Raw genomic sequence first — 20,057 nt, 5'->3', positions numbered from 1 at the left:
AATATATCTTGTTTATTAAGGTGGTAATGAGCATAATACCCACTTAGGGTGAGTCATTGAAGCAATGACATAATTTATGTTTGTCTTTTCTTAGGTGGTTACCTCCTGGCATATACACCCCACACAGGCATACAATGTTATGATTAGATGATGCAACCTGCTTTCCCATGTTTAACATACACGTAAGAGTATTGATCAGTGGACCAGTGTACAAGTGTGATTTCTCTACTGATAATGAGAATTCTAATAAAGATACAAAGCCACTCTGGTGTGATTTATTTAATTATTCCTTAACGGTAAAGTGAACCAGTTAAACCAAAGGTTGCACTCTGTAAGATCAGGTGTACAAAAATTAAATAGAAAATTTCACTACATCAGTTTTATTAATTAAGTATACTTCTTTGCAAAATATAGTTGGTATTTTGTTGTACTGGTAAGAATATAATTTGGAAATTTTTTATGGGAAATGTTTCCATTTAAAAATGTAGCTCAGATGCCACAACTATAGTTCTCCTTTCTGTGGTGTTTTCTTTTGTGGTAAATTGCGAAAACAAATTATGTTGACCTACATGGAAGTTAAAAAAAATATACAAGTAGTAGCTCTTCTGAAAAAAAAAGTTAATTTGTTGTTGTTTCTTCCTGTTCATTTTTTCCTTGAACATTTTTATTTTCCTAATAAGTAGTTTTACTTAATCGCCGTTAAAACTAATCCTCTTGCTTTTTTTAAGGGGTTCGCGGCCTGCCTGTAACGAAGCGTTTATCAATTAAGGGATTGCTTAGGGAAAACATATCTTGTTTAAGGTTCTTAACCAATCGTAACATATTTTATGGCATCAGTTTGAGTCATGAGCAAACACACGAGTTTGTGTTAGTGTCGATCGGCAAGAAAGTTCTGTAAAGCGCGTTATGTGTGTGGGTCTATTCTTGCAGTGATACGATTAACAGCACTCAAGTACTCTCGAGTATTTGGCAACAGTAAATTTTAAAAAAGGCGCTTCTGTTAATAAGGTTCCCCCATGTCTAGAAACCTGTCATTGTGCATTTTTCTTAGTGTAATGCCTACCTAAGAGAATAGGATATTTGAATTGAGTGTAACTTACCTAGAATTCATTATCTCCACACAGACGATGACTCCTGTGGAATTCAGCGAGGGAGAAATGGCGACATTTCGTAAAAAATACGCCTTCAAAACAGCGTGTTTTTGAATAAATAATTACCCTGTCCTTCAAACAAACTGATATGACGAGGAAGAAGACAAAATTTTGTTTATCGTGGCCAAATAAAACGTTAAAAATATCCGGCCGATTGCAAAATATTACCATTTGACTTACTGAGAGAACGATTATGCCTTGTTCAAATTTGATTTTGCCGCGCAGCGTAGGCTTTGGTAGATTGTGCTAGCATAATTTTTAGCATAATTTAGAAAAACGAGCATAATTTAAAGCTTTTATTTCAGTTTAGCACTGCTAGCATAATCCGAGCTTTTATGCCTTGAAAACAAAAAAAAACCCATCATAGTTCTAGAATAATTCAGTTTGTACTTTACTTCTGTATTGTTATTGGAAAATATCGAGGTCTGGAAGACTCTAGCTAGGTCACCCCGTACATATCTGAGAGGCTGAGACTCTCCTCAGGCCACCACGCTTATGGCTCGGCGGCTCGGCCCCTCAGGCCTTAGATCAAAGATGGCGTCGTCCTCGAGTACATCCACTGATTCCACTCCCAGCACTTCCAGCACTCCCAGTGCCGTACCGAGAGCTTCAATCTCTAGAGAACGTGTTCCTAAAAGTAATACTGGAAAGTACAAGGAAAGAGGTAACTCAGATCCAAAGAACATGAGTCTTCGTGATCGAATCGAAGAATTTCCAGAGAAAAATTTGTGTCTTCGAGGTGGAAAACTGTTTTGCAATGGGTGTAAGACTGTAAGACTGGAAGGTGGACTGTCTGAATGTTCATTAAAGTCAAAATTGATAGAGTTAAGCTACTGGCGATCTTTATTTTCCTTAAAATCCAAGTAGCATAACTTTGGTGACAGAGAGCATAATTTTCAGAAAGTAGCATAATTTTGGCATAATTTCTAAAAAATATGAGCACTGCTAAAAGCATAATAAGCTTTTTTTTCGAGCACAATCTACCAAAGCCTAGCGCAGCGCTCTTTTTTACCGGATTTGACGTCATTTTTTGTTGGATGATTCAGATACACAAAAAGTGCCAGGCGTCGCAGAGTGTTCTCCCCCGCCCCTGAAGAAAAACAAACCCATGAGTTGATTTTCTCATGGTTATCATGGCTAGCGGTATTGCTCATGGGCGCGTGCGCACGACGGCGACGACGGCGACGGAGTTGCCCAACATGGCGGCCATACTCCAAATAATAGGTTGACAGACATGCAACCTTGGTTTACCGCGTACTTCCTTGATATTGGACGTCCATGTCACGATCAATTGACACCTGTCAAAACAAGGTATCCGCTGACCAGTATCACGTGACCATATCGCGGGCTCAAGTTTACAGCTTCTCGAGGCCACGTATTTTTTGAAGTTGACCGCTGACCAAGTGCTGGTTATCGATTGGATCGTGGGTTCATGTTAGGTTAACTTGTTGGAGACAGGGCGGGATTGCTCGGAAGCCGGTTAACGCTAACCCAGGATTAAAAGTTAACCAAATTATAACTTTTTCTTCTATACAAATGTTTTTTGCTGTTTTGTTTTGTATAGGATGATTATTAAAACTCAAAACAGAAGGCCAAACAATATACAGAAAACCTGACCGCAAAGTTACAAAACTCAAATCAAAATTCTACCTTTTTCTGGGTTAGCTTAATCGGGCTTTGAACAACCCGGCCCAGGAGCTACGCTTTTAGGCTGGCCTAAATCTATATATTAGTTCTACAGGCAACACACCTACTACTATGAAAACTTCTGTTCCCATGGCAACTGACTCTTTTCCAGTCCCCACCCACTTGATTTCAAAATGTTAGTAATTTTCGACTCGAAAAACATTAAATGAGGCCACGAACTCAAGCTAACATATTACATGCTCGCTGAATCATGCATATGAGGCACCATTGACAAATATCAAAATGGAACACCAAAGGTGGCCAGAGAAGCCTTTAATATTGGGGAAGTCTGCAACCCAGTATGTTACCATGGTAACACAACTGTTCAGCTCGTATTGTGTAGCACATTCAGTAGAATCTTCCTGCAAAGAATCAAACATTTTTGATAAAAATTGGCTGAGATATCTTTTTTCATAATATTTGATCAATATTTGGTTGAGTGTATGACGTCATAAATTGGCTAATTTGCATATTTTAAAAACTTGGTTATCTCTGGAACGTAAAGAGATATTTGAAATTAGTAAACAGCATTTTTCTTCTCATGCAGAGTACTTGTTTATGTTACGTAGGAAAGATGCGATTTTCGTCATAGTACCACTTCAAATGTAACCGTTAAATTGCATTTTCTGGTTAGTTACTACCATCTAACGCAATCGTTGATCACGCGCGATGTTAGTACGTAAGGTCAGTACTTGTTTGTTCATTGGTTGTAATGTATTTACGTCACCGGTAGAAATATCCACCGGTACATTTGGCGGGCTGCAAGTGGGAAAAGTCCTTTCCAACGGCGAAACCAACTGGCCAGGGAGGTATTGGAAAACTCTTTTGGAAAGTCTACACATTGAATTATGAATGAGTTGTTAAAGTGGAATGATTGCAAGTTTAATATTCCTCTACATTCTGTAAAACAAGGGTGGTTAGTGGCTCCCCAAATATTAACCAGGCATAATTTCCAATGGACTCCCATCATCTCTTTGGTAAATTACTAACTTAGCAAATTATTATTATGATGAGCGAAAATAATTTCTATGACCGAAATATCGTAAATCCTCGAATTAGCGCCCCCCCGGCCCCCCACCCCCTCGAATAAGCACCCCCATCGAATAAGCGCCCCCATCGAATAAGCGCCCCTCCTATCGGTCAAAATTTAAAATAAGCGCCCCCCCCCCCCCCTCGAATAAGTGTCCCGCTCCCTTCCTCCCATTCTATGGACGAGAAATGAGAGAACAAAGGATGTATAGTTTTCGTCGAGTAGATTTATGCATTGTTTCAGCTTGTGGACACGTTAAGTTTGGAAAAAACGGACAAGTACTAACGGTGCCGCGTTTTAAAGTTTAGGGTCAGCTTTTTACGTCGATAAGCAGCTTATGTTGTTGTTTACGCGCAGATGATGTATTAAAAAAATGATCATATCAGGCCACGATTTGGGAAAAATTAAATAAACGCCCCCCCCCCCATAAAGCGCCCCCCGGCACTAATTCGAGGATTTACGGTATTTGGTTTTGACATAAATTGCTTTGCATAGAGCCCCCTTAAACTGATGACTTCTGAACAGGATTACGATCATTTATGCCAAAATACAAAAATACAAAACGGCCGGGTCCCCTTCTTTATGTCATAAAATTAAAGCCTTCAAAGGTTTAAACGCAGCAATGTTGATCTGCCTGCTAGGTGGCATTGAAAAAAAACGATCTCTGCTTAGTTACTAGAATTGAACTATCCACATTCACAGATGAAATAGAGAATTAGTATGTGGCACCTGCCATGGAGACTTAAGTCGGCAGGTATATTTTGCAGGTTGCAGGTTGCAGGTTGCAGGTTGGAATTTAATTATAATTGGAAAACCGCTGGCACTTAAAAGAAATGTACAGGTGGTAGACTTACTGTGACTGTTACCTGACGCTGTTTACGATCGCCTAGGTGGCTTTCACCTAAGTGCCAAACCGGCCGAAGCGATGGGAGGAGAGTATATTTCTATGATTTTACAGCCTGTAATGAATTATTGTTTTTGAAGAAACATCTGAAATGTCATCTGAAATATCTGCTGAATTTGGTTTCTTCCCTGTGAGTACCAAAATGAAAGCACACTGAGCTTGTGCTGGTATATTCTGTCGGTTAAACTCTTAAATTATTTTATTTCTTTATTTATCTGCTTCATTTGTGATAGCAATCTTCTGTTGCTGAGGGAAGACCCGAGCCAAATCTGGAATCGATGGAAACATCTGTGGAGCGGCCATCCAGATGGCTTTGAAGAGATTTCACTGGTCTCAGCGTGTCGATCGATAAGTACTTAAAGCGAATCGATCGTGTTTTCACTATGTGAAAGACGCAAACTACTTTATGTAAGAACCCCTGACGAGTATATAGGTCATTAATTATTTTTAGTGCCAGCGGTTTTCCAGTTATAATTAAATTTCAACCTGCAACCTGCAACCTGCAAAATATACCTGCCGGACTTAAGTTATGAAAACAGTGCTTCGAAACGCATGTGCATTGATCACACACTGTAATGATATATGCTGGCTTATCGAACGCTTCTCCGTCAACTTTTCGCCGCAATTTCAAGGGCCGTTTTCTCGAAAAGTCAACGTTTATGGCACGCATGAAATACTACGTACTAACCTGGCGAAAAGAAACCAACCAACAAGAGCACAGCAATTGATTCACACAACATGCTCGCTGCAACTGAATGTTATTAAGAAAAGCCGGCTCGGGTAGCTATTGATCTCAGCGTCTTCGATGAAACCAGATCCTTGAATTTGATCTAGCTATGACAAGTCCTGGCCTCGACATATACTTATTTGTTTGTTTTATTTTTATCTGCTCAGCGTAAGGATTTGACACTCAGCCAAAATTTCTTTCATGTTCGGAGAGGTAGTCCGAGCACGGGTTTCAGAAAATGCGTACCAGAAAACCTTACCCGGCTCGCAGAAAATGTGCAGTGTAAAGAACCTTGGCCAATTAAGTCTTTCGCGATGAGCCTTCACCCATTTGGTAAGTAATATATTAACTATAACAAGGGGTAACAGGCCGCACACTCCGGCTCCACCGGTATGAGACATTAAAAAACCTTTTATAGTTTCGGTCTAACAAGCATATCTTTCAAGGTCTTTCATCTGTTTATGGCTGATGTGTGTTTACACATCCTCTCTATTTTTCAACGCACGTGAAAGAAAAAGCGAGCAAAGCGAACGCGAAGCACGCGGGGGTGGTGGCGGGAGGCGAGCTAAGCTAGAAAAACGAAGAATAGAGGGTCCCCACTTCCTACCCCGTCGCGTCTTCCGTTTTGAATTGGCGTCCATTTCTCTTTCGATTCTATCCGTGCGTTCAACGGTCGAATAAAAATACGAGAAAACAGAGGTTTGTGAACAAGACCATGGTTTCGAATCTGCCATTATAATGAACATTCTGTATCTTCCCATTTTCCTATTCTTTAGGAGAAGTTAGCCTGGTATTTATCATTTATGTATTGGGCAATACTGTATTTTATGTATTAGTCAATGCTGCCTTAAAACTTAACAATAACAATCGGCTACCCAACTGAAGTAAACTTCTCGATTTGAATCTAAATGTCAGTTAAAACGTGGGCCACTCTGTCGCCCAACGGTTCTTCCAAGAGCACTGTATTGCGTGACAGAAAGAGTACCAGAACCCTGGTAGGAGGGATCCCATATAAAAAGGACAGGGGTGCTCGTCGGAAATTTTGAAAAGAATCCCTAAGAGGTACCAAGGCCCTGTTTTGTGGGCGTGGTTCGAAATTTTTTTGACCCCTTAAAGGTACCAGCTCTAAAGCAATACATTAACTGACACTGACTTTTTTGGTTCAATACTCTTAAAGGTACCATGAAAGCTCCCGCTGTGGGAACTTTTGAGGCTGAACATCCAAAGAGGTTTTAACCCCTAAAAGGCGCAACGAGCATCCCCGTTCTTTTTATGAGGGAGTCCCCCTCTCCGGGGACCTGAACTGGACTAGCACTCTAGTAGCACACGAGTCGACGGTTTTCATTTAACTTCAGTGAATTTCAGAGAGAAAACAAAACAGGCATTTAATTATTCGACAATGTTTAATAAGTAAATGGTTAACGCTAATACTACTTGACTTACACTTTCAGGTACATAGCTTCAAGATTAAATACCTACATCTGTACATGTTATATTGAATATCAATTATCGACAACTACCTCGTGCAAAACGTAGCAACTCTAGCAGCTAATAATATATTTTTGGAATAGATGACATCACCTCTTACGAATACAAGATGGTGGCTGACATTCTATGGCGTAGTAAGCAACTGACAACGATCTTCTTTTGTGGAGCATACTCCAGTTTTGATTAAGAATATAACACAAACAGCGGTGATGATCATTGTATTCCAACTCATTTTAATGTTATCACCGCTGTTTGTGTTGTATTCATAGTCAATCTACGATGGCCTAAGCTAAGAACGAAGGTTTATACGATAATCCAGGCCTGACACTTTTAAGGTCTCGTATGACAATGGGAACCGATGGCACGTTAACATGCAAGTCTTTTTGGCACGTATGTCCGAGGGTAAAGATAACAATAAGAGGATTAGGTCACCCTTTAAATAATAGTAAGAAAACAGAAAAAAGAATCATAGAATAGGAAAGCCATGACCGTGTACTGAGGTCTGTTTGTCCAATTTACCTTATCCTGTATTAGATTTTAGATTAATAATTCGTCTAATACTTTGAAATGACAGAAATGAGACTGATTACGTTCTTATCACCTGGTAGCTTCTGAAAAGGCTCTCACACAATCGGGTGGCTTCTATTACTGCTTGTGAAATATGCTGCTAAAGCTACTACCTGGTTGTTGGTATGCGCAACCACATCTTTTAGCTTGAAATTCCCCGTCATCATAATGTGATAAAGGCTTGTTTTCACTAGCGCGACCTCGAAGCCAGAGTCTTCATTACCTTTTACCAGCGGTCGCAGGAACGAACGAGCCTGGAAAGATCCAATTTGAAGTCCAAAAATAACGGACTTCCGGTTGAATTGCGCATGTCTCAATCGAGTCGCTGGTGTTTTACTTCCGCTCATTTCATTTGTTTTCAAAGCCAATCAAAATTGAGCTTGAAACGGAACTGTCAAGGGTCGCTCGTTTCATCAAACGTGCGCAGTAAGGAACGAAGGGTCGAGGAACGAGATTGATAGTAGCGCACAAGCTAAGCAACATAAGCAGACGCAATCAATTTTCGTTCAATATCAGCCTTGTTAAATGGACTCCTAACCAAAGGGCGCTAAATATCTGAGATCTTAATTCGTTTGCGTATGTTGCTTGAATGTGCTTATGGGTTAGTAAAAACCAGCTTTAAAAAACGTGTACACATTAGCACGGTCGCTAAAGTTATCATATAGTTAAAACTGAGTTTCTAAGGAAGGGAGAAAACAAACCTTTTCAGCGCCTTTATAGAAAATACAGTAAGCAACCACTCATTCCTAAAGCTAAAAAACATTTGAAGATAAAAGGCTTCATGCTGGCTTAAAGTAGATTAAAAACTCACGCTAATAATTTGTTCGGCCACAAATTTCCCAATATCTCCCGGCGTCAACAGACCAGTTTTATAAGAATCGATAAATTAAATATCAACTAAATATCATAGTCAGGTGTTACTTCTTACATAACATGTCTAAGCTGGCACATAAGAGGTGGATAATACAGTATTCACACAGAAATTTCACGAAAACATACACCAACAAACAACTTGCAGCGTAGACGTAATTGGCGAAAACGAGTGCTTTTTTGAGCGAGCGAGCGAAGCGAGCGAGTAGTGCGCACACTTCCTGCGCATCACGCAAGGCATGGTTTAAGGTCATTCCACTGAAATAGAACCTGCACTGAGATTTTTGTGAAACTTTGCCTATTGATTGTTTATATTATAGAAACTTACATTTTGAGATAAAAATGAGGGGTCCCCATGTTCGCTTAGGAGCAAAAGCACCTTGTTTATACCCATATACATCCTTATAATAGCACCATGATTGTAGTCACGATTGCTTGCTAAATTTACCTTTCCGACGATTGCTTTTTGTTCTACACTGAGAATTGGTCCATATTTATTTTACATAGAGAAATTTATTACTCAATTCAAAACAACAGAAAAAAATGATAGGTCACCATACTCGTTTGCGAGAAAATGACGATTTACCTCTATGGCGAGGTCCAGCTGTAAAGAAAAAGCCGCGTGAAATTATGCGCAGTAGGGATGCGCAATGCAATACTGGGGAATAACCTTAAGCGCAACGCGCGCGCTGGGGTTGACCTTGACGCAATCAACTACGCTACCGAGTACACGACTAAAATGAAAGCAAAATTTTCCTACTGGGACCAAATCAAGTTTAATGAACCTGTTCTTATACCAGGAACACCAGAATAGCAGCATATCGCTAACCAGTGACTGTTAACGTCTTCCAGCTGAAAAACTAGCTGTTATCTGTCGAAAATTATACTGAAATCCAACTGTAAACATGTACCTGCAGATGGCCTAGTGCGCGCGTAAAACACATGCGAGATACGCAAATGTTTTACTTACTGGGGAGGTGACAAGAAAAAATGTAACGGGCACCGAAAAAGTTTAAAAAAACGAACAATAACTTAAAAAAACGCGTAGTTACCCCTACTTTTTATGTTATAAAATGGAAGTGGCAAGCCTATTCAGCGCGTGATTATTTTCTGGTTGTGAGCAAAAGCTATTTAGACTGTATTTTAGCTGAACCAGAGGAAGGCTGTCAGAGACGCTAAAAGCGCTGTTGCAACGATTTTGTTATTAAAAACATACCAAAAATGGTTTTTAATGTAACCATTCACCATTAAGTTTTAAGATCTTTATAAATATGTTTGCTTTTCTGTATGCAAAGGCGAATTCTAAGAAAATCTGTGAAGAGATATCCTTTCCTTCTTTTTTTCAGAAGCATGCTGATGTCAGCATTTTTGTTGAGATTCAAGGCTAATTATCTCGAAAAAATGCGCGGCCACCCCAGTTTTTCTTTGTGGATTCCAATAGCCCTTGTAAAGATCTATTTTTTTCCGCGTGGTCCCAATCTGGCAAAACCTTTGCTTTTAGTAGGCACCGTCCTTAAATAACTTAACTCGCCCCAGACCACAACGCTTTGCGACTTCAACTGACAGCCAGGCGACCAGAAATACCCAGCGCTCGCACAGCAAAAACGTCTACGATGCAGGCTACACTTAAATAAAATGTTCTAGTGGTCACCTCTCAAAGCTACACTGTCCGCCTAGATTTATCACGATTGCCTCAGATTTTTTAACACCTTGAGTCAGTCGATAAACCGTCCAAAAGCTACAATAAAATAGTCTGTGCATGAAAAAATTCATGGTTTTTGTAGTCTCGATGGTCGGAAAATCCAGGCCAGTTTGCACTTACTGAAAGCTGTAAACAAAATTGCACAGTGTTAGTTTTCATTTCAAGTTAAAATAGGTTAATTACTCTCGTTGAATGCAATGGCCAAATTGCATTCTCTGGTTAGTTATCACCATCTAATGCAGTACATTACCAAGTTGAATGATGACAAGTTTTAATGATCGTCCTCTACGCTCTGTGAAAATAATTAGTGGTTTGTTGTTCCACTGATATTAACCAGGCATATTTTTCAATATGGACTTCCATCATCTCTTTGGTAAATTACTAAATTAGCAAATCATTATTATGACGAGTGAAAATAATTTCCCAAACCGAAATAATTTATTTTGTTTTTAGACTGGTTTACATAGAGCCTCTTTAAAATTGATAACTTTTGAATTACGTTGGGGCAAAGGAGTTCGTCGAGTTCACTAGATAGGTGCTAATTCAGGTTACACCAAGGTGATGCCCTGGAGTATTACGATAAACTTAAGCTTTTACCTGAAAGAAAAGAAGATCCCCATTGCCAAGATGAGGAAGGAAACTGCTGTGTAACTTCCTGAAATAAGAAAAACATAGATTATGAGTTAACCCATATGATAAACAATGGACTTGTTATACGGTACATAACCAAATGTTAAAGCTGGCGTTGCCTCACGAATGGTGCATCTAGAGAAGCAAACATTTTGCAAGTTTATGTTCGTATAGGAAAATCACGAACCGGCAACATACGAGAGGAACAATAAATTCGCTCCGTGCATTTTAGGCTGGCCTGTATTGCAGACGGCCCTTCTGCGGCACATTTCGTTTGCAACGTTACAGCAATCTAACATATGATGCTATATTCCTACCCGCGCTTGAATCACAATAGGTCACACAGTCATCTGTCATTTTCGTGTTCTTCACTCCTTTACAGCTCCGATCCTTAGGCACACATGTGCCCTCGATAGTAAACTCTCCAGCGGCTCCATCGCACTTATCGCATTCGCCATCTTTAGCTTTCCAATCCTTGAATTCAACTCCTAAAACACAATATCATGAGAATCAGGACAAAATCAACAGTTGTTCGTTTCTGACCGGCTAACTAATAACAGTGAGCTCAAAACCTGCGAAACGTGGGCTCCACTTCGTCGGGCTGTCGCACGAGGGGGGTCCCTCATAAAAAGGAGGGGGGTGCTCGTCGTACCTTTTCGGGGTTAGAAAGTGGTTTTGGTAGCTCTTAGGGTTTTCAGCCTCAAAAGGTCCACAGTGGGAGCTGCAGTATCTTTTAGGGTATTGACATGCAAAATGAAAATATGGCAGGAGATAATGTGTTGTTTTAGAATTGGTACCTCTTAGGGATGGAAAACATTTCAAGCCACGCCCACAAAACAGGATCTTGTTACCTCTTAGGGGTTTTCTTCAAAATTTCCGACGAACACCTCCGTCCTTTGTATGAGAGTCCCCCTCGGGAGTCATTTCGGAAGTAATACGCTAACGTTTGAACGCAATGGTAGAAAAATTAGGACTATTTTTCGTATTCGAACGAAATCTTTGGTCATCAAGAACCAGACCAAATGAGAGCCTGCTTAAAGCTAACTACTTTGATGGTTAAAGCTGATAAATGTGAACATAAACATGATTAATGGGTGTTTTTCCATCGACAATAACTGAACAGTCGATCAGTTGAATGTTAATTGATTGGTTGATGGATATGAATGGCTGGATGGATGGATCGATGGATGGGTGGGTGGGTGGGTGGGTGGATGGATGGATGGGTGGATGGATGGATGGATGGATGGGTGGGTGGGTTGATTGGTTTGCTAATTGATTGATTGATCGATCGATCGCTCGATCGGATGATAGATTGAATGTTGATACCTACCCAGTGGATTAAACTCAAAGCTATCCTTTTTTACTTTAAACCCCTCCGCGAGGTAACCACTCTTCACTTTATCTATGATCACGTCGTGTATAAGAGTACCGTCGCTAGTCTTCACAACCAAACACAGTTTCACCTTTACGAACGTAACACCATCATTTTCGGAATACTTTTGTTCTGATACCTCTACATCCTGGTATTTACTGGATTCATTGAAGAGATACTTTATCTGTAATTAGAAAACACCCTGTAACAAAGTGCGTGTTAAAAGCTACGGGAAAGCTGTACAATCAAAGAAGCCGATGAATCCACTCTGGTCATAGATTCATCGGTTCCCTTGATGCACCATGATCCGAGTGATCTTGGATCATTGATCCTTATCCTGATCATGGCAAACGAAAGCACGCTTCGATTATGAGCTCGAGATTTCTATGATCGCGCGATAGTTGACTGGGGCGCAGCCCAAGTCAATTATTGCAAATAGAAATCGAGAGCGAAAAATCTAATTTTAATAAAAAAAAAATATAGTAGTCGTTATAAACGTTATCCAAGAGAAAATGAGGCTTGTTAACTCCGTTTGAAAAGAGCCACAGTGTATAGTCCAGCAGCCACGACCTTTATAACATGTTCCGCTGGAACGTTTTGTTGTTTTTGTTGACCGCTCAGAACTGCATTTCCCTGGTCTGCATGTGCCATTTTATTCCCAAGGAATTGTGAAATATATATCTCCCAATTTGATTTATCCATCAAGAACCACCAGCTCTCTCTAATGTACCTGGAAAAGGCGTATTTCCCCGTGGACCGCTGTGTTCTAAATTGCTTGATCACCTAAGGAATGGTATCATGCGGACGTAAACGGCGGCGCACGCCCGCTGTTCTCGGCAATCCCTAAAATAACTTTAGCGGAATTGACATATCCCAAGGCCTGGACTGGGAGCCTCCCTCTCCGTCCCTTCATTTTCTCTTGCTTTATCTAAATTCTATTCACACACAATTCGAAAACGCAAATAAGCGGATGCTATTTTATTAACAAACCGCACACTGCTATAGGCTACTCACTATCTACAACAGAATAGATGGTGAGTAGCATATTCAATAGACGATTTGCATGACGGGGTCCCCCAATTTGACCACAACTGCCAGAATCCTTCACTTTTTCTGTTTCTTCAGCTAATTAATTGTTATTTAAACCCCACTGGGGCTTCAAAATTTAAATAACAAAGATAAAGCGAAAGGAATTCTGGTAGTTGTAGTCAAATGACGCTATCGTGCAAATCTGCTATTAAATAACCACGATGTATTAACCAATGCTTTCTTCTATGCGATACCAATATCACTCGATTAAGAGTGGTAGCACTGATCCATTAAAATATAACTGCTGAAAAGTGCTGAAGACTGTTCCCAGCCACCATATATCAGCTTACCGCTTTCGATATCTCTTCGCTGGTTTCCTTGTATGAGGCTGATTGGCTCTCTGATAATGAGGCATTCCAAGCTCGTTCAGCTATGAAGCTAACTCTGACACAACCTTGTTAAAAGTGATAAAAAGCAAGAGTGAACTTTATGATCGATCATCCGTTACAACATAAGGAGTTTTCAAGAAGTTTTCGCTTGACTCTTTTTTGGGAATTTTAATCAGCAAAACCCTTGTGGCACTGATAAAGGTACATGTAGCCAGCGAGAAGTCTCTCCCGTTCGGAGATTAATTCCTTCATTACGAAAGTGGTGCTAAAGCAGCTGAAATAGCCAGTCTTTGGACAATCTACACAAAGCCGGAAAACGGAAGGAAACGATCTACAAAATATAATTTTAGTATCAATGAGATTTGGCTTTAAAATCAGCGAGTTTTGGCTCATATCTAATAAATCTCTACACAAGTCGGATCTCAGACTTTAACTAAACGTCTCCTTTTTATCCCTAATGCGCTTTTGATCATTGTATGTTAAAAAGCACAATATAAATTAATAAGTAATAATAATTATTACTATTATTAATAACACTGAGCAATCTTTATCATTCGTTATTATTAAGAACGACTAGAACTGCTTACTTGGTTTTTCTGGCGTTATCACAGAAGCTGAACTGGCCATGGATGTTCCTGGGGTTGAAGACGGTGAAGGTGCCCCAGCTGAAGTGGTCATGGATGTTCCTGGGGTTGAGGACGATGGAGGTGCCCCAGGAGTTGTTGTTTTGGCAGGTGGTGTACTAGTTGATGTTTGGGAAGTTTGTAGCACTGGCGACATTGTGCTGGATGATCCAACATTTGTTGTTTGGTCGGGCGTTGCAGAAGGGCTCATATTTGAGGGCGAGGGTGCTACCGTAGTAGTGCTCTGGCCTGAAACTGTAAGCGCAAAAATAGCTCATGTACATCATCTCTGAAAGAATTCACAAAGTAGAAGTCAAACTTAAGGGAGCTACGTCACAGAAATGAAAGCTCAAAAAACTGAATTTGTGATAAAGCACCCTTTAAAAAACATGATTGCCATAGAAATCTCAAGACACCTGGGCAGACGATGGACACGGGCGCTTACTAGGACCCAGCCCTCCATCCATCGCAAGGGTTGCAGTACAAAGGATGCCAACGATCATTTCCGAATTACTTTGAATTGGCGATATTCAGAGATAATTTCGGGGACAGAATCATTCCGAGTGTGTGGTGTCTTTCGTTTCTTATTATATAAGTGAGAAAATTTCTCCTTATGATTGGCTGAGAGTAGGCTAATTTATCGTTAATTCTTAATTTGCATTGCGGGTCAAATTAACGCGCGGGCGGTCGCAATTTTCTCAGTCATTTAATGAGTGAGTAATCGTATGAAAGCTCGAGCCAGCTCGAGCAATTAAGAATTTACAATCCTCGTGATGTTTGAAAATTCTTTCAAATTGCACTTGCCTAAAGGCTCGTGCAATTTTGAGAGAATGATCAACTATTACTCGTAGTGTAAATCCTTTTAATTGCACTCGCGTTTATAGAATTACCTATACTAATAAAACGCCACGGTAGCGCGGCCGAAATATGAGTTGTCGTCAAAATGCATTTGCGTAGTTTCTCCCTCAACTCGAGAAATCGGTAACGCAAAGCTTCTGAAATAGGCACGTTTTCACGGTCAGTTATACCACCGGTCTGATCTTAAAGTTACAAAACTTTCGAAGTTTCCAAATGCAGCAGCTTTAATCTGCTTGCTGGGTGGCATTGAAAAAATACGAGCTCTGCTTAGCTACTAGAATTGAACCATCCACATTCACGGATGAAATCGAAGATGAGTATTAAACACCTGTCATGGAGACTTAAACGGTGATTCGAAAGACATATGCATTGATCACACATTGTAACAATATCAGCTAGCTTATAGAGATGACTTTACGTGCTTCTTCTTCGTTTTCGAACGCCTTTTTCGCGGTCAACTTTCCGGTAATTTCAAGAGCCAGTTGCACGAAAAGTAAGCATTTCTAACACGAATGAAATAATACTAACCTGGCGAAAAGAGACCCACCAAGAAAAGCACAGCAATTGATCCAGACAACATGCTCGAAACAACTGAAAGTTATTAAGAAAAGACGGCTCGGTGAAAACTGATTGCAGCGTCGTCGACGAAAACCGCTTCTTGAGTTTAATGTATGTAGTCGTGGTCTCGAAGTTTACTTGTATGTTTTGTTTTGTGTTTATCCGTTTCTATGTACCTTTGGTTTCATCCATTGACGTAAGAATTTGCTGGTGGCTGCCTGCGATCGTTATGAGTCTGACGGAAAGCAAACACCAGATGACAACGCAGTTTTAGCGCAATGAAAATTCTAACTTTTGCTTACTATGTCGTTGACGTTACGAATCAAAATATACCACCAAGCTTTTATATTATTGGTATACTTTAACGCTTGGCCAATGTTGAATCGAAGCTGTTTAGGAAAGCGGTGAATTCACAGCGTTTGCGACAAAGTTATTTCACATCGGCAATAAAATTATGCAAATCTAGCATGAAACTGAGAGGAGCCAATGATTTTGCATTTTGCGCGCAGTGCGTCAAAATAAATGGAAATTTTTCCTTATGTTTACTTGCGAAAACGGCAGTTCGGTGACGTATGTTACGAGATAAAGTTAATTTACTTAAGAGAAAACAGATGAGGTTGCGGGAAAAAAATGTGTTTCAAAAAGAATCAAGTGGTCTTGAGACTGCACAGTTCTTAGTACTAAAGCAGTTTGAAAAAGAAAACGAAAGGATCATCTACGAACAAGAGGCTAAACTTAGGAAATCTAATTAAGATTCATAAGCCGTTAAAAAAAGCATGTAACATTGATGGGAAGCCAAAAAAAAAAAATGAACGCTCTGACAACGTCTAGTCAATCAAGTGCCAAAACAATTAACGGTCTATTTTTGCACCAGATATTCGACTCTGATTGGTTGACGCACCATAACGCAATAAATTAATAACAGTTAACTAAAAAGAGCAGAAATTTCGATCAACCGTGTATTACTCCTTGGGGCACAATAAATTAAGATTTTGTATTCCTCAAAACGTTTTCTCTGAGAGTGCTAATTTATTAGTTCCAAAAAGGTTAATTAAATGCAAGAAAAAGACATCGGATGTTGAAGTGTAATTGCGGTGAATGCAAAATTTAATTAAAGCTGATAACCGACAGTGTATGCAGTGTGCATACCTCTGAGCAAACACAAGGATTACTGAACAATCAAAAACCAACTTCGATAGCATGTGGCACGCCAATTAAAGACTTTGGGAAACGTGCTCCTTTAGCCCCTTAATCTCGGCATTTGTCATCAACTCAACTAAACAGTAACAGACTGGGTGAATACTAATAAAAACTTCTCAAGCATGTAAAGATCCTCGAAGAAAGGTTTCCCGAAACTAAACTTGCTCGCAAATTTTGAAACCCTATTGTACAACTGTTCTTCGCCGTCTTGGTAAGCAAGTTTTATACCGCTGTAAAGATGACTCCAAAACGGCAGTTTAACCTGGCAACGTACCTGGCTCTGCAAGCTGATCAATTGAACAACCTCCAACTTTCGTTGCCAAGCAAAATACTTGTTCTAATAAAAGTAGAAGTTAATTGTTTTACTTTTGACTCTCACCCAGCTGAAGGCTTGAAGACCAAACTGCATGGTAAGGAACAAGAGATCATAGTCTCTTAGAAGGAATCAATTTCTCATAGCTACACCATTGTTCAGACAGTTTATACTGAGGACCTCGAACGCTTATTTCTTACTAATTTATGTAGCTTTCCCAGGGCGTAAGTGCCGTATACAAAACCAATCTCCATCCCAGAGTCTTCCCGGCTCGGTCAGCGGCTGCTAAATTGACTAATTATTATTATTATTATTATTATTATTATTATTATTGTTGTTGTTGTTGTTGTTGTTGTCATTATTATTATTATTATTATTATTAGTCCTTAAAGTCTTGCCGCTTTTAACTTATGGTGCCGAGTTCAAGTCTGCTGGATTACTTGACGGATAGATCAGAGTCCTCCTAAGTATGTGAACAGTTCCAAGGAGGACGGTCTTCTGTAGCTCTGTTATTCTAATATTGCCTGGGATCTTGCCGATGTAGTTTTCTGTTCCCTTCTTGACAAGCCCGAAAGCTCCAATGATCACTGGGACAGTTGTTGTTTTCATTCCCCACGTTTTCTCGATTTCAATCTCAAGATCTTTGATTTTGATTTCAATCTCAAGATCTCAAGATCTTTCAATCTCAAGATCTTTATTATTATTATTATTATTATTATTATTATTATTATCATTATTATTACTGTTGTTGTTGTTGTTGTTGTTGTTGTTGTTATTCAGTATTTATTTATTTGTTTTGTTTCATCTCACACACTAGCTGCTTTTCCCGGCCCATCTTTCACGTTCCTTTCGAGCTCCAGGAAAAATGAGAAACAACTGCAACGCCGGCGGTATATTCTTACAAGTAGAATATAAATTTACCAACTCTGCTGTCACAGAAATCCACACAGGGTAGCCCTCGTTTGAAAAGGATGCTGAAGTAGGAGTGACTGGTTTTAGCTGAACACAAGCGATTATGTACTATACTTCCATTGTCCAAACGGCACTTTAGTGAGCACGCTCCTGAAATGGTTTCCCAAGGACTGAAACCGGCGGTACTCTGGGAAGGAAACTGAGAAAGAGAACTTCACTTGACATGACAGTACTCTCAAAATGGAAATTTGTAACTTGTATAAATGTGTTTCTAGGTTTCAAAATACCCATGAAATTTGGTCATTCCACCTTGCTGTGTGAGAATGGCGCGCAAATGAGTCAATGTGTGCAACGCACGTACAGATGCACTATACTTGAATTCGAGATTTTTGTATCGCATGATTGTCGACGGGCGCAGCCCGAGTAAACTATCAGGCATAGCAACCAAGCAATAAGCTAATTGGTTCAGTATAATTCCTGTGATCGTTCAAAACTTTATATAAACCCTCCTCGCAGACACTTCGTAAACACAAAGAAATGCCCGCCATTTTGTTTTCAATCCTTTGCCGAAACTAGACTTGTACCCAGTCGTTATCTATGTGTTTTGGGGGGAGAGAAGATTGGATACTAGGGTGGATTAAGGCGCACGAGGTGTCACGGGAAGGGTCGAAGGAATTTTTTCTTCGACCCTTCCCATGACATAGCGAGCCTTAATCCACCCTTGTATCCAATCTTCTGAAGGAAACCCGAAAATAGTAGAAAACCACTAAAGAGATAATACTAAACCATGATGAACAAGGATGGCTAAGGATGGAAAAGGTGAACGCGGATAACAAACGACCAACTTAAAAAACTCAGGCTAAACTTTTCAAGATGCGAAACTGTGACGTACTCCTTTACGCATTTTGTTTAAAACCCTACTTTCTCATTAGTATTGCCGCTGCCGTCAGTTTGCGTTATCTGTGTATGCTCCCATATTAGACGCTTCTTCGCGTTATATTACCGAAAATATATTCTGTCATTTCTACAGTGTTGTTATCCACGGATAAGTTTCATAGCTTCCTGTCTCTGAAAACCCGCAGTAGTGTAATCAGAGGATCTGTTGAGTTGGAAATAGCGTCTCCGAAAACGAGCTCATTGTGAATAGTTCTCACTTTACCACGGTCGTTCCGTAAGGTCGTTGGCCAAGATGTCTGATACCTCATAAAATCCGACTGTCTTCTGAAAGCATCTTCAAGCTAAATAAACAACGTTGTTGAAAATCGTAAATTTAAGCTGTGTTTTGGTCACCTAAATATGTAAACAATATGTAAAGATATGGAAATATGTAAAGATATGAATGATTATTACAGTTATATAGGCAACTTAAGCAATTCTAAAATTAAAACCTGAAAAAACAAAAGGCCCGTTCAAGCCTGATTTTTGTTTTGTTTTGTTTTGTTTTTTTGTTTCTTCAGGCTTAAATGTCACAACTGCTTAAGTTATAACTACGATGATCAATCATGTCTAGAGGTTAATTATTTGGGTTGAAATCTCCCTTTACGGTTATACTTCTCTTGGGTTCTTATTATTGTCCCTCTGGTTAAATTCTCCCGGAAATAAACTCCAGATAGGATTGTTATAATCCCAGGCCACTAAATTATAGTGAGCAATTCTGTGAGGTCACAATTTAATTTCCCTTAACGATTGTAGAGCGCAGTTTTGAAGTGAGGGTCGTAAAACCAAAACCAAAGTTACTACCATTATCAGTTGAGTAAGACGCGACGAAAGTTTGGTGCCCGGGTTTTAACGTTCAACTTGTGTTGTTGTCACAGGCAACTGGCTACGTTTTCAGTGGCAACTTGCGCGCGGCCTTTGATGTCATTGCTCAGATTGGCTTTTTCATATCACATCTGATATCGCGTAAAATTCATGCTTTACTGATTTCATTTTTTGATTATTGTTCCCATGGAAAAATCGACTGCCTAAAGAAATACACTACACCAAACCACAACCCATTTTCAATGACTGGTGTAATTTTCATATCGATCCGATTAAGGCAGTACTGT

At 39.8% G+C, this 20,057-nt stretch overlaps 1 protein-coding gene across 1 annotated transcript; it reads right to left on the bottom strand.

The window, feature by feature from the left end:
* Positions 1-8,619: 8,619 nt before the first annotated feature.
* On the bottom strand, positions 8,620-15,711 carry LOC145464804 (uncharacterized). The gene is made up of 7 exons (XM_081448602.1): positions 15,555-15,711; positions 14,133-14,423; positions 13,507-13,610; positions 12,086-12,311; positions 11,073-11,243; positions 10,723-10,780; positions 8,620-10,251 (listed from the first exon to the last, which is right to left on the bottom strand). The coding sequence occupies exons 1-7, from the start codon at positions 15,604-15,606 to the stop codon at positions 10,242-10,244; spliced, it is 912 nt and encodes a 303-aa protein (XP_081304728.1). The 5' UTR covers positions 15,607-15,711; the 3' UTR covers positions 8,620-10,241.
* Between the last annotated feature and the right edge of the window lie 4,346 nt (positions 15,712-20,057).

The sequence above is a fragment of the Orbicella franksi genome, chromosome 13 (genome assembly GCF_964199315.1).
Source record: "Orbicella franksi chromosome 13, jaOrbFran1.1, whole genome shotgun sequence".
Taxonomy (NCBI): Eukaryota; Metazoa; Cnidaria; class Anthozoa; order Scleractinia; family Merulinidae; genus Orbicella; species Orbicella franksi.
The sequence above is the reverse complement of the archived record's forward strand: the minus strand, read 5'-3'. Positions and strand labels throughout refer to the sequence as shown.

Coding starts and splice junctions, on each gene's coding strand:
- LOC145464804 (XM_081448602.1), bottom strand. CDS start 15,606: ATGTTGTCTGGATCAATTGCTGTGCTTTTCTTGGTGGGTCTCTTTTCG. Junction 14,424..15,554: donor GGTGGGTCTCTTTTCGCCAG/GTTAGTATTATT, acceptor TTGCGCTTACAG/TTTCAGGCCAGAGCACTACT. Junction 12,312..13,506: donor GCGAAGAGATATCGAAAGCG/GTAAGCTGATAT, acceptor TTCTAATTACAG/ATAAAGTATCTCTTCAATGA.